Source organism: Bactrocera tryoni, chromosome 4 (assembly GCF_016617805.1).
Source record: "Bactrocera tryoni isolate S06 chromosome 4, CSIRO_BtryS06_freeze2, whole genome shotgun sequence".
Taxonomy (NCBI): Eukaryota; Metazoa; Arthropoda; class Insecta; order Diptera; family Tephritidae; genus Bactrocera; species Bactrocera tryoni.
The window spans coordinates 46,037,284-46,052,043 of record NC_052502.1 but is presented as its reverse complement, the minus strand read 5'-3'; the positions used below and the strand labels follow the sequence as shown (position 1 = coordinate 46,052,043).

Below are 14,760 nucleotides of genomic sequence, written 5' to 3'. Positions count from 1 at the left end.
TTGTATTTTTTGTTATCCAACCACAAAATAGCAACGGTTATCCGGTTCCCTTGCTTGCCGAGGTTATTATTATCTAAAATATATTTTTTTCCTTACATTAAAAGCTGTTTATTTGCAAATATATAATATTTTTTCCTGTCGCAAGACCACAAATGCCGTTGCATTTCTAATGTTCGGTGTGAAAATTGCCGCATTCCCACAATTTATATGCCAATATTTGCGATAAAGCAAAATATTTCAAGTAAAACTACACTATTTATATGTTTTTATTAAGTTTATCAATATTTTTCTTAGTAATTCTTAAAAAAAATAAACAAAACCAGTTCCTGTAAGAAAAAAATTATATCAAAAACGGAAGCTTTACAAATACAAAATTGCATATTTATATAGCTTTTCGCAGCAAAACGAGAGCATAACTAATGATTAGGTGATGCCTAGCAAGAAATGCTTAGCAAATAAAATACATGTGTCATTTTGAAAAATTTTCAAACTCAAAAATTATAAAATTTCTTTAAAATACCTTGAAATTTACATTTCCAAGCCAAAATTAGTGTTAGAAAAGCATAACTTCATTTGCGCTTTTTAAATAAATTTTATTTAATTTCTTATACACAAAAATTTAAATTATATTTTATATTTCCAAAAGTCACAAAAGTTATATTTCTCTCACACCAAACTACTGTACTTTCTACACTGTAAATAAATCTGTGTGAAAATGCACAAAATTTTCTTAATAAAACAGTTTAAATTTCTTCATGGCACTCTGTACTTTTCGCACACACCAAATCGTTCCCACTTACTCGCCACAGCTTAATGTGGATTTCAAGAGCCAGCCATTTTGAAACGAGACTCGGCGAGCTACAATAACGCCGCTTGTGCTGAGCCACATTTCAGGTGTTTGTTTCATTTATACTCTGTTTTATGTTTTTCTTAATGCCCACAGCATTTCTCTCACTGCACATATATATGCGCTCTCTCCATATGCCAGCGCATGCATGCGCTAAGCGCTCTCTCTCTCAACGCTCGTGTTGGTGGTGGCGCGCAGCTTGAATTTGCCCTGGCGAGCTCGACTTGGCAGCCGCGCGCTCATAATAGTTTGTGACGCGAAGTGAGTAGTGTTTATTGTGTACGTTTCCCGGATGGACGGTCGTTAGTTGATGATGATGGCGACGGTTTGAATAAAAATTCAATTTGAAACAACAACAACAAGAAAACAAACACTGCACTGCATTGAAGTACTGCAACAACAAAACTGTGAAGGCGCATGCAATTTTCGGGTGCAGCGAATTTGTGTTAACGCGTTTGAAAAAAGCAAAAACTATTCTGTGAATTTACAATTTGAAGTGCAAAACAAAACGAAAGAATTTAGTGAAACTAATAGAATTGCAAATAAATCTGCGTATAAGAAATATAATTTGTTTGTGTGCATTACGGCAGTGAGTGAAATGCAGTTGCAGGCGACCGTCAGCACCTTCCATTAGCATTACAGCATCGTCAGCGCATAGCGAAAGCATCAGCGCCGTCGCCGCCGCTAGCTAACAAATATGCTGTTCGTCCATGTAATAGCCGCTCGAGCTTGTCGCATGGGTCGCGTTGGAATTTAATTGAAATTAAATTCATCCGGTTAAACGATACCAAGCTTTGGTTAATTCTGCGCTTGAAAAACAAAAAGCAAAAACGAAAACAACGGAAGATCGGCTAAAACGAGCATATTACCGAAAAGCAACGAGTAACATTGAACGAAAATTGTTGTAAATTAAAGGAAACGACTGTGAAAACGCAAAAAAATAATAAGAAGTGAGTGAAGTTAAGTGAAGAAAGCATAAGCAAAGGCATGTAAATGTAGGAAAACAACAAATTTAAAGGAATGAAAAATAAATATTGAAATCAAGCAGTGTACTGATGCTTATACTGAGTGCATACACAACCTTTTTGGTACTAGCAGGATAACACATTGAAATAGTTTGCAAGTATTATTGAATTTAGAATTGGCAAAATATATTTATATACATATGTACATCTAAATATGTATATAGTGAAAATTTGATATCAGCAAAATTTCAATTTTATGTGTAGTGCTAAATACAAAACTAAGAGTGTACAAAAGCCAAGCGCAAACGAATGATTTCCAAACAAAAATAAATATTTTCCAATTAAAAAATAATAAAAGCAAACAAAAACATATATTTTCCAATTAAAAATAATAAAACATATTTAATAAATGAGAAAAAAAAATATTTTAATCAAAAAGTAAATAAAAAGACTTGCAAATTTTGTAAAATCGATTTGTTCAGAAAAAACAATTAGAAATAAAAAAAATCCGCAAACTACTTTTCAAGCTTACACTGCTAAAAATTTGTAACTTAAAGTGCATTTGCGAAACAAAAAAAGAAATCGAAATCTATATCAATATATATTGAGCATAAATTATGCATAAGTAAGCCAACTGATTGGCAGAAATATGTTTCTCCCATTTGTGTAATTAGCAAAAGTATATTTGAGTTTCGGTAAAAATTGTATCATTACAAGACTTCAAAGAGATACTTTCATCATAAGCGCGGCAACGCATGCGCTTTGGTGTACTCATTCAAAACTTTTAGAAGTTTGATTCGTCAAGCATTCGAAAACGGGCGAATCATATAGAAAGTTTTCGTTTCACGTGCAAGTTACACAAAACTGGATTATCAAAATGTGGCTGTTGATCAACAACAACACATTTCCTAAATCGGATATATTTTGGATAAAACTGCTGACTAGTCTGCTGCTGATTTGTGGATTTATAGGCGGCGGCAATGCAGCGGGTGAGTGTTATTTGCTAAGTTATTTACTATTTTTTGGTTATATTTAGCAATAATAATTCTAGTAATCCAAATCCTTATTTAAATCAAAATCAAAAATTCTTACTTAAATTATAATAATTAAACAAAAATCCTTTCCGAAGCATTTTTACAACAAATTATTAAATTTCTGCAATTAAATAGTGTATGCAAACTACAGAAAGTAAAGCTAAGTACACTTAATTTCCAATACACATATAGTGCAACCTTTCCTCAATTCCTTTCATGCATCCTAACTCAGTGTCTACCTTTCAAAAGGTATTATTCTCCTTTTTGCCAACCCATAATAATGTTATACATTCTTTGTCTCTGCATTCATCTAACCTTTCCTACTTCATTATTTTCACCATTTTAACTCTGCTCATACATAATTTACCTTGTTCTCCTTGCGCCGTATTCTTGTCGTTCCTATCACCTTTCCTTTTAAGCTAACCTTCTTTCATAGCCGCAGTCGTTGCATTTTCTTCTTCGTTTTTGCTGCGGTCACCGCTTTTCATTACTGTCTTTATGTTGTTGTTATTGTTGTCGTTACTTACTTTTGCCTGTTGTCTTGCCTTGGTCGTGCTGCACTCTTACATACCGTTCGGGTCGTTTCTTTTCAACCACTCGCTTGTGCGCTCTCACCTCTCAGCAATCTGCTGCTCAGCTCATATTCTCCTAACCACTTATTTGGCCGGCCAGGCAGGCAGTCAGCGAGCCAGTTAGTCAGTCGGTTGTTCGTTCAGCCATTTTGTTTCCGTCTACTGCAGCAAATCTGGATCGAGTCTCGTTCAGGATCATATTGCCTACGGTCGCAGACATACAAGCACACACATACACATGTATGCAAACATTTGTAAATTCATGGCTGATCGTTTTCGGTATTCAACTTGCAACGAAATCTGTAGCTGCGCGTAAATGCTTGTATCTCTGTGTGTGTGTGTGTGTGTGTGTGTGTGTGTGAATGTAGGTGTGTAAAGGTGTGCGTAATTGTTGTAAAGCGATTTCAGTGGAATTTTAGTATCTAACTGAAAATCTATCCTAATTGAGTTCTGTGGAATTCATTCATTGGCAGTTTTTTCGATTTATTTTTTTTGCTTCAAATGTATTTCTGATTTATTATTTTTTTATTAATAAAAATCGATATTTTTTGTTTACCAAATTGTATATTTAATTATATATTTTATGTTTAGGTATAAAATATTGCATATTATAGCAAAAAGTTGATACCTTTGTGCTGGATAGAAATGTTTATATAAAATCATATATTATATTATATATACATACATATGTACATATGTATGTACATACGTATCTTCAAAAAACCGAAATTTAGTTTTTTATTGTTTCACTACATCATATTATATATCCTATATCATAAAATTTCAAGTTTCGCTCTGAGATATAATCAATATACTATGTATGTATGTATGTATAACCATTCTATAACCAAAACTCAAATTTTCTATTATATCGTTATTCTTTCGCCTATAAACTTATAAAAAGTGATGTTCCGTTATTTTGCATTTTAAGTGACGAGTGATGTACATAGTACATACATACATATATTTCAAATTGGAAACAAGTGATTAGCCATAATATTTTGGTATATTTATTTATTATAGGGTAGTGGATATTACACAATTTTTTTCAATAAATATTTACCTATATACAAAATTAATATAACACATTAAAATATCAATAATAAATAAATTAAAATTATTTTTATTTTTAAATTAATTTTTAAAATAAATAAAAATTAGTATTATTATTATTTTTATTTATTATTATTATTTATTATTCAATTCTTCATTCATTTCAAAATTTCATGTTTTCTTCACTGATAGTTTATTGTTTTTTATTATTATTAATATTTTTATTTTATTTATTATTAATATTTTCAAAATTGTATGCTTTCTGCATTGTTAGTATTATTTTCGTTATTTTTTCCATAATTAAAGTTTCTTTGTTATTTATTATTTTTAGTACTCAATTTTATTGTTTTTTGCCCAATTTCATAAAGTTCTATATATTAAATCCCATTTTTAAATTTGTTAAAATAATAATTATACAATTATAACATTAATTTTACATAATTTTCTATTTTTTTCATAATACAACAGTCTGCTTATTTCCCACTTTATAATTTTCTATATACACACTATATCATTTCCTTTTTTTTATTATTAAATTATTTATTATTATTAAAGTACCAAAATTTTCTTAACTTAATTATCAATATAATTATTATCTATATACGAGTATGTATACCTTTATTTAAACATTTTTTTTTTTGTTTTTATAATCACCCGCCAAACTTTCCCACACAATTTTTCCCAACGTCGCCAATAATATTTATTGCGGCTCTTAAAAATTTTAACACTTTAAGATATTGCAGCCTTTTGCAGTCATTCAAATCGCCACTTAATCTATTTGTAAACATATTTTATTGCCGAAAGGCACATTTTCGCATTTCAACTCTTCAAAAATAAATAAGATTCACTAAAGAGATACAGCTTTATGCGATATTTTTAGTTGCCAAATGCTTATCACTGCTGAAAAGGAATAAATATTTGCTTTTGCATTGACAAATTTCGCTGATTAAATTCGGGATGTGAGAATAATTATAAGAGTGGGGGAAGCAAATAAACTTTTTTTCTAATTATTATTATATTTTTCTACAAAGATTTTAATATTTTTCAAAACATTGAATAATTTTTTTTTTCAATAATTTTAATAATTTTTTTATAATTTTTAATATTTTTTTTTCTTCAAAATTATATAAAATTTTTTTTTCCAAATTTTTTTTCAGCAAAAATTTTAATAATTAATTCAAAATTTTTTTCAAAACTTTTAATAATTTTTTTCTTCAAAATTTTACTCTTAATACAACAATAGTATATATGACGGCACAGTTAAATCAGGAAAAATGTTTTGAATCATATCCTGCTTCTTATTATTTATGCAAAATAGTCGTTTTCGATTCGATACTTTTCTGTACGCTATGTTAGAACTCCACTCTTGTCTAGTAATACACGCCACAGAAATTTATTTTTTTAAATTCCATACTTAAGAATAGTACATATAATCTCTTTCCAAGCAATCTCTATATTACTGTGCTGATATATGGCGAGTTTAAGCGAGTTGGTTGTTCGTTTCGTCACAGTCTTAGTTTTGGCTACTCGAAGGCAGTTTATCTTTTACGCGAGCTCAAAAAGTTTTTAAATATACATGCATACATATATGTACATATATACATATATATTCTAATCTCTTCACTTTATGTGGAACTTTTTACATAGAAGCTTTGTCAAACTACTTAGAAAACTGCATTGAAGAAAGAACCGAATGCGTCGAAAACGTGACAAACAAATTAACAATAACCTGTCGTTAGACCAACATGCATATATTGTCTATAACGTATAGTACACATGTATAGTATGTGCTCGGCGTTCCACTGCGCATGCGCAAAGGCAGAAAGACGGAAAGAAGTTTACTTTATTGACAAACATCTAAGCAAGGTCTAATGAAACCTCACAATCAGACTTACATACAATATATATGAGAGAACACACCAAAAAACATGCCTTTAAGCGTATATGTCTACGCATGCGCACATTTATTGGTTCATTCATTGCCTAAGGCCCGGGGTTTCCATGTATTTTAGTATAGCAAATACTTTGCGGCATTTTTCTTTGTAATTAACTATTTTGAAATTGCCATTACACCGTCTGTATGCATACATGCATACAAGTATAGGCAACAACAACAACTTTGCCAGCAATATGTGGATACGCCGCGCCAGTACATATACCAGTATGCTCCACGGCCGCCCTTTAACCATAATCACACGCTGGCGACTCGCCTCTTAGCCAAACGCTTTAGACGCCGTTTCACCTTACTCGAATTGTATGTATGTACATATGTGTGTGTACTTAGGCCTGTTGTTTGTGACTCGCAGACAGGAAATTTAACAAACAACTCACTAAATACTCCACAATGGAAAAATAATCATAAAAATAATAACAAAAACACACAAGCAAACGGCGCATAAATGTGTAAATGTGAAAAAATGCGCTTAAATATTTGCTTAGTCTGCTCTTGTTGTCAGCCATGTTTTGAGCGCCTCACCTCTCGCTTTCCTAAGAATTATACTTGTTTCATAAGATTGAGGTCTCTTATGCGCTGTATAGGGTATATTAAGTTTGCCACTAATTTTGTTATTCCCAGAAGGAAACATCGGAGATATTATAAATAATCAGTGTGATCAGTTGAGTAGCTTAAGTCATGTCTCTCTGTGCAGATAGAGGGATATACATATGTACATATAGTCAGACTGAGTTAGTTTTTTGGATATATCGATCTGAAATTTTGCAGACGTGTTTTTCTGGCCAAGATGCTATTAATCTGTCGGAACCACCGATATCGGACTTCTATAGCATACAGCTGTCATACAAACTTGTATGAAAAAGTTTTTTATTTGACAAGATATCTTCTTCAAATTTGACATGGATGTTTACTCAAATCAGCGGTAAATCCGATTTCTATGGAATATAGCTGTCATGCAAACTTAAGGATCAAAATCAAGTACGTATATGGAAAAGTTTTTTACATTGAGAGATATTTACATGAAATTTAATCTGGATTATTTTCCAAAGCAAAGATATAATTTTGGATAGAATTGTTGAGATCGGATTGCAGTACCATATAGCTGCCATATAAACTGATCGGTCAAAATCAAGTTCTTGTATGGAAAACTTTTTTATAGGACAACATATCATCACGAAATTTCGTTTGGGTTATCTCGCAAATAAAGGCTACAATCCACGAGAAATCTGTTCACATCGGAGCACTATAACATAAAGCTGCCATACAAGCTGAACAATCAGAATTAAGTCATTGTAGGGAAAATTTTTTTAATTGACAAGATATCTTCACGAAATTTGACATGGACATTTATTCAAAACAGCGGTACGATCCATGGAAATACTGTTCAGATCGGAGCACTAAAGCATATAGCTGCCATACAAACTGATTTTTGGAAATCAAGTTCTTGTACGGAAACTTTTTATTTATGTAGGGTGTTGTGGCTTCGGTGTGACCGAAGTTAACGTTTTTCTTGTTTTCATTACTTTTGTTCTTATTTTCTTCTTTTCTTTGTTTCTTATTTGCTTAAAATATATATGTGTACGTATATATTTTTCATGCCTTTTGCTATACATGTTATGTTTCTGCATTATTTGTAGCGCTTGCGTTCAGTCAGTACATCGCCCCTAATCATATGTCAATAATTTGCATTTTTCCGAAAAACACAATGCAACAACAACAATACACTTATCAGTTAGCACTGACAAAAGTTTGCTGACACCGCTTCAAAATAACGCTATGAGTAACTATATAAATACACATACTTATATTATGTTCACATATGCATTTATCTTATTTGTCTGCGCTGACATAAAGTAAGGCTTTTCATTAGCGTTGCTTTGGCTTGCCGTTCATTCACACATTTATTATTGTGGCAATCAATAAGCCATTCTTAGCTCTAAACCCCAAAAACTGCATAGCTACTATTCGCATACATACAAACATACATATATGTATATAGCTATGTGTGAGCGTATGTGTGCATGCATGTGCCAAATCGTGCGCCAAGCACAGGATCGCCATCACGCCTGCGCCAAAGCCCACTATCATCATCATCGTGAAACGGCGGCACTCCGTCAGTCAGCCTTCAGCCGGCACTTAATCGTCAAGTAATGCTTCTAGACACTCAATGGTCGTCATTGTTTCCGAGCGGAGCGTAGCACTCGTTTGACGAGCGCGCGTCGTCGTCGTCGTCGATGATAAATGCCCGCCGATAGTGTGTGCAAATAGTCACGCTTATGCTGTTTTCTTGATTGCATATTTTGTTTGCTCACATGTATCGATTGTATATACCATGTACATACTTGTATTTAAGTGTGTATGTAGCCTGTAGGCACTTAGGTATGCAAGCACTTATGCTTGTAGGCAAACAGCTATTTCCTGGCATTTCCTCTTTTGCTATGTTTTTTCATCACTTTTATCTCGATATTTTTTCTATTTATCCACAATCACCTACATACACACTATGTTGTGTATGTGTCCGTTGCTTTGTGCCGCCTAATCCACTCCTCAAATATTTACTCGGCTGGCTAAGTCTGCTGCTTTATGGCTTTGCTATGTAAATTCCCTCAAACAACATTCGCAGTCCATCATTTCACTTGCTGATTTAGGCACTTCCTGCAGTCCATTCGTTAATGCACTCACCCTTCCCTTCGTGGTCGGCGATGATGGACAATTGATCCTTTGTTCGATCAATGCCTCTGTAAAAATGCTTAGTAGGCAGCAAGTAGTGGCAACTGGTCAAATGTTGTGGCATTGTAGTGGCACTTATCATCGAACGTGAATCGATTCGGTTTGTCATTTTCCTCAAACAAGCTTCTGGTTGTCCATTTTGTATAGTTCATATGTGTACTATATGCTTATGTATGTTATCAGTATGTATTTATAGGTGTTGGTGTAATACTAACTTTAGTTTATTATAAAAAAATATAGTAACTTGTCTGTAGGACACTTAGGTTTTTCTTTGCAGTCCAGTCATTATAGTAAGTTCACCTCGGAATTCGGGTATAGGTATACCTACCATATGTAGGTTTTGAGACAACTTTAGGGTGTCAATATACAAGTATTTACAGACATAGAAATGGGTATATCGAATTCCGAGATTCTTACCTAATTTAAGCTTAAATGACTGGACTAATTGGTAGAACACAAGGTTTCATCCAAACTTTTTTTAATTCCAGTGTAGTAAAAACCTGTGAAATTGTAGTACATTATTTTACCAAGTAAGAGTGTTAGAAGTGGGGTCTCTCATCCGAGGCTGTTGTTGCTTTTTCATTAGAGTGTTTTTTTTTTTACGTGGCGGGTCCCAAACCCAGCGCACAACCCTATGCAGGGCATGTTTCGCCTTCTCACTTTAGCTCGCCTTCAAACGGATGTTCTTAGGCTACCCAGAGGATACTTGGCCAAAGATCGGAAGTCGTGAGCTGCTTGAGTCATATGTAAAAGAATCGTTTCTGGACACTCCCAAGTGAATGGCGATCAGAGAACTTTCCTCACTTGCGTGAACTTCTACATATGACTCCATCCAAGATTTATGGTCCTTTGCGCGTTGGCCACGGCGAATATCGCATTCGATGGAACGATGAGCTGTACGAGATATACGACGGGATTGAAGTAAATAATTTTACAAAATAAAAAAAAAAAAACAAGTTATTACAATTTTTGAAAAAAAAAAAATTACAAAAAAAAAAAATATACAAAAACAAAAATTAAATAAAAAAATAAAATTGAAAACAAATTCTTAAAACTTTTGAAAAACAAAATTAAAATTTTTGAAGTAAATCATTTTAAAAATTTTTAAAAAAGTTATTACAATTTATGAAAAAAAAAATTGTATAAAATTCTTCAAATTTTTGAAAACAAAATATTAAAATTTTTCAAGAAAAAAATATTAATTATTATTTTTCTTCGTAGATAAAACGTATGTCTTTTTAATTATGTATAAGTATAAAAAATACTGAAACAATTTTTTTATTTGAAATTAAAATTTTTTGACTTTGTTTTCACTTTCAATTTCATTTAAATAAATTTTACCTGAATTATCTAAATTATATATTTTTTAATTTTCTAATACGACTTTTTAGGCCTTTTTTAGTTTCCCATATATTTTTCTACGGAAATTCTTTCCTACTACTCTTTAATAATGATATTAAAAAAACTAATTTAATACGTTTTTTAATTACATATAATATCTAATGTACATTGTCATAATAGTTAGTTTTTGGAAATTTTTTTAGTTTTTTCTTTCATTAAATTTAAAGCAAAATTATGGCGTATTGTTTACTTTTCGTTTTTTAAAGATATACACTTTTTTATTTTTTTAAATTTAATGTTTTGGTTGTTTTCATATTATTTGTTACTATTTTTTGTTGCAATGTTATATAAAAAAATACATTAGTTTAGTCAGATTTATATTTTTCCCATTTATTTATATTTTTATATTGTTATATTTTTATTTCATTATTTTTTTTTTGTTTTTTATATATTATTTGTATTATTTTTTTACTATATCTTAGTTATATTGATTTTTTCCATTCCATTCATTTATATTGCTATATTTTTATTTTTAATTTTTTGTTGTTATGTACATGATTTAAATTTTTTAAAGTTTTTTTTTTAAGAATATATTTTAATTTAGTTTTTTTTCTCTAGTAAACTTTATTAGCCATTAATCATTACAATTTAATTTAATATCTTATTTAATTATATTTATTTTTATGTCGCATTTGGTTGCAAATTCGCCACACGCTCGCCTCGGCACTACCCTTCAACTCCATATATGGACTGTATTGTTACGCTCAATTTAAGTTTGTCAATTGCTCAAGTTCTGCAACCCACACAAGCTCGAAGCGCTCGCCACATATCTAATGCACTAACTCAGCGCTGTCTGCCTGCTTGCCTGTCCGTCCGTCTAACTATTTTTCTGCTGAATTGCCTATTGCATTGTTCAATTAATTAAAAAATATGTACGAGCGTATATATCGACATCCATACACATATGTGTGTGTGCGCTTGCCACCGTTTTGTGTAATATAGGAGCCACCATTACTCACCTCCGTACCGATATTGCTTGCTGCTGCAAACACATCTAGCTGATTTAGCTGCAGCCTTAATTTTTATCGCATTGTAGTTATCCGCAAATGTGAACTCACGACGCGCCGCCAACAAACTTGCAACATGGCAAGGCGACAGTAGCGCAGCCGAGAGCTCAGATGCCAACTCAGCCTGGGCAAAAGTATGCCCATAGATTGGCAATCGTGGCATGCGACATAAGGTAGCTAAAGTACTATTTATTGACTACTATGCCTAGTATTTATGTGTTTGTATAGCTGTATGTATGTATATTCTTATATACATAGTTATGCGGTAAATATATGCAATGCTGCTTAACAATTTCTTTCCATTAAGCGGCGAGCGTGTCTTTCAGCAAGGCGTAGGCGTTGCACGACTCACAACCGAATTCGGAAAATTTCACAAAATTATAAAATGTACATAGTATATATATTTTTCGTATTTATATATATATGTTTGATATATATTTGTGAGATATATATAACACATATCTTTATATATTGTGAGCCACCTTCAAACCAGCCTCAAAGTCCGCTAACACCTTTCACCAGCTGCTGCATTTAAGTTTCCGCCTTTACACCAAGTTAACGCTCCACGTATCGCGTCATTCATAACTCAGCGCCTTCTCTAGAACCCTACCCAGTCGCCTAACCTGTCAACCGCCAACTTAATGAGTTCTGCCTGTGTGACCTTTGCTTTTGCCGCTTCGCCGATAACATAACTTCGATGATTATCGCAGCCTTGCAACGGCGCGCTGGAATCCACAGCTGTGCAGCTTCTCAGCGATTGCTCAATTGTGAGAGGCAACAACAACAATAACCACATACCACAATATCGCGCGCAAATCTCGCCCTGCAATATTGTCTGCAAGCTTTTGACAGCCACTGTAGCTGATAAGTACGCTATAACCCTTCGCTGCTTGGACTTGGCTAGATTTCGTTTGTGAAGTTATCGCGCCTACTCCATCTGCCATACCTTGGCCGTGCCACACCGGTTGTGTTTGTGGCAATTGTGGCGTTTCGTGCTGCCACAATTGACTCTGTGCCACAAAAATGTGATAAGCCGGCACAACTGAACACTGTCAAGCGCGCCATTATATGGCTTACGGTATCTGTGGCAGCTCCTGCTGCTTGAGTTTGTCATTCCAGGTCCAGAGTTTACGCTGATTCGTTGCATTGATTGCATATAAGTATATTTGTTTGTTTATTGGCTTGGCTGCTTGACGCTGGTGCCCTGCTGTGCTATTAAGCGTTGAAATAATTGCGACTTATGCCCAGTGCAGTGAGGTTCGCGAGCTTTTTTTGTCGCATGAAGGGTACTCATTTATTTATATAAGATTTTCAGAGAGCTCTTGTCGCACTGTTGCTTACTATGTAAATATAAAAATATAAGAGAACTATAAAAAAAAACATAAAAAGTAAAATATATACACATATGAAACTGTCGGCTCTTGTAAGAATATGTTGTTGTATAAAAAATGGGAAAACAACAACAAATTTAACGCTCAAACAGCCACTTACTCTTGCTGTTGACCATCACTGGTTCGGCGCAACGCGACAATACGTTAAATTAAATGCGAGTAAACCGCTCATAATTGGCTGTTGACGTTTTGCTTTTAGTGGCAACATTTTTTTTTTATTTTTTCTATTTTTTGTTTTTGTTTTTTGCTATTTTTTTAACTTTATTTTTTATTATTATTAACATTTTTTCTAATTCGGACACTATGTTATAGCTTTTTTTGTTGTTGTTGCTGTTGTTGCTCCTTTTCCATTGGCTAACTTGCGCGCGCTCATTTTCTGGCCACATTCGCACAACAACAACTATTACACTTCACGGCAGATTGATCGCCAAGCGCTGATAGTTATGGTTGTGGCTGCGCTTTAAGGTAACGTCGACAACGCAACAAAAACAATGCACATTACAAACAATAAAAACAACAATAACAATAGCATTTTAATTTTTTTTTTCGCGCACTGTATGCGCCATCCACGTCGCCACTGATTGGCTCAATTGATCTGCACCGTAGTTGCCACAAGTACTTTGTGCGTGTTGTTGTTGCTTTTATTGCAATTGTTATTGCATTTGTTTTGCTGTTGGCTCTGCCCGGACTGCCACACTCCACTTTGGCTTAACGCGCGCGCGCACATTTTTTGGTTGGGACGACTTTTCCCCCACGACTTTTAAGGCGACAACAACAAAATGTTGCTTTGCTTTACGTGCCGTTGTTGTTTTGTGTGGATTTTTGCTGTTTTGTTGTGCGCATGCGCAACATTGCGGCAGCATTTCTGCGATATTTCGCTTGGAAGCGCGTTGTTTGCTCACAATTTTGCGATTTTTTTCCATTTTTCCCGAGCATTTAGTATTGATAGCGTTAGTTTTTTCTATACAATTTCATTTGTTGTTTCTGCTTTGTGTATGGCACGCTGAAACAGTAGCTGCTGTGCTGCCTCTTAATAATTTAACAATTTTGTTTTACATTTATCTTTGTGTCTAATGTTTCTTGTATGTCTTTTTTTTATTAAGTTGACTGCTTTTGTTGCACAAAAACAACAACTACAATTAGGTAGCTTCATTTTTGCTATAAAACTAGTAGAAGAGATGAGTTTGCAAGCGCCGCGTACAAGTTGATTTGTAACAGTGTTTGTTGGTATCTCAAGGAAGTAAACTTTGTGTTGATTTATTCAAAAATAATAATTTAAAGCGTTGCCATGAAGGAAAGTACGTTAACTGCGGTTGCTATATGTAGTAACCTTCACAAATAACACAGTTTCCCTACAAAAGCTTGATTTTGAGCGGTCAGTTTGTATGGCGGCTAAATGCTATAATTATACGATCTGAAAATTTTTCTCGGAAATTGTAGCTTTTTCTAGAATATTGATCCATGCCAAAGTTCGTTAAGATATCTCGTCAAGTAAACATGTTTTCCTTATAAGAACTCGAATTTGAACGTTCGGTTTGTATGATAGCTATATGCTATAGTGTTCCGATCTAAGCAAGTTCTTCAGAAATATTGTCATTGCTTTAGTTAATAATTCGTGCCAAATTTCGTGAGGATATCTTGTCTACTAAAGAAGTTTCTCATACAAGAACTTGATTCCGATCGTTCTGTTTGTATGAGAGGTATACGCTATAGTGGCTCGATCTAAACAATTTCTTGGTTAACTACACTACTGCCTTAGAGAACTGAACATGCCAAAGTTCGTGATGATATCTCCGCAAATAAAAA

The 14,760-nt window shown here is 33.4% G+C and overlaps 1 protein-coding gene across 1 annotated transcript in view; it reads left to right on the top strand.

Moving 5' to 3' along the window:
* Window positions 1–2,349: 2,349 nt before the first annotated feature.
* Window positions 2,350–14,760, top strand: part of LOC120773568 (neurogenic locus Notch protein) — a 166,065-nt gene continuing 153,654 nt past the window's right edge. Inside the window, exon 1 of the mRNA XM_040102538.1 lies at window positions 2,350–2,801. Within this exon, the coding sequence (XP_039958472.1) occupies window positions 2,690–2,801 (112 nt within the window). The 5' untranslated portion in view covers window positions 2,350–2,689. The remainder of the gene's footprint in view (window positions 2,802–14,760) is intronic.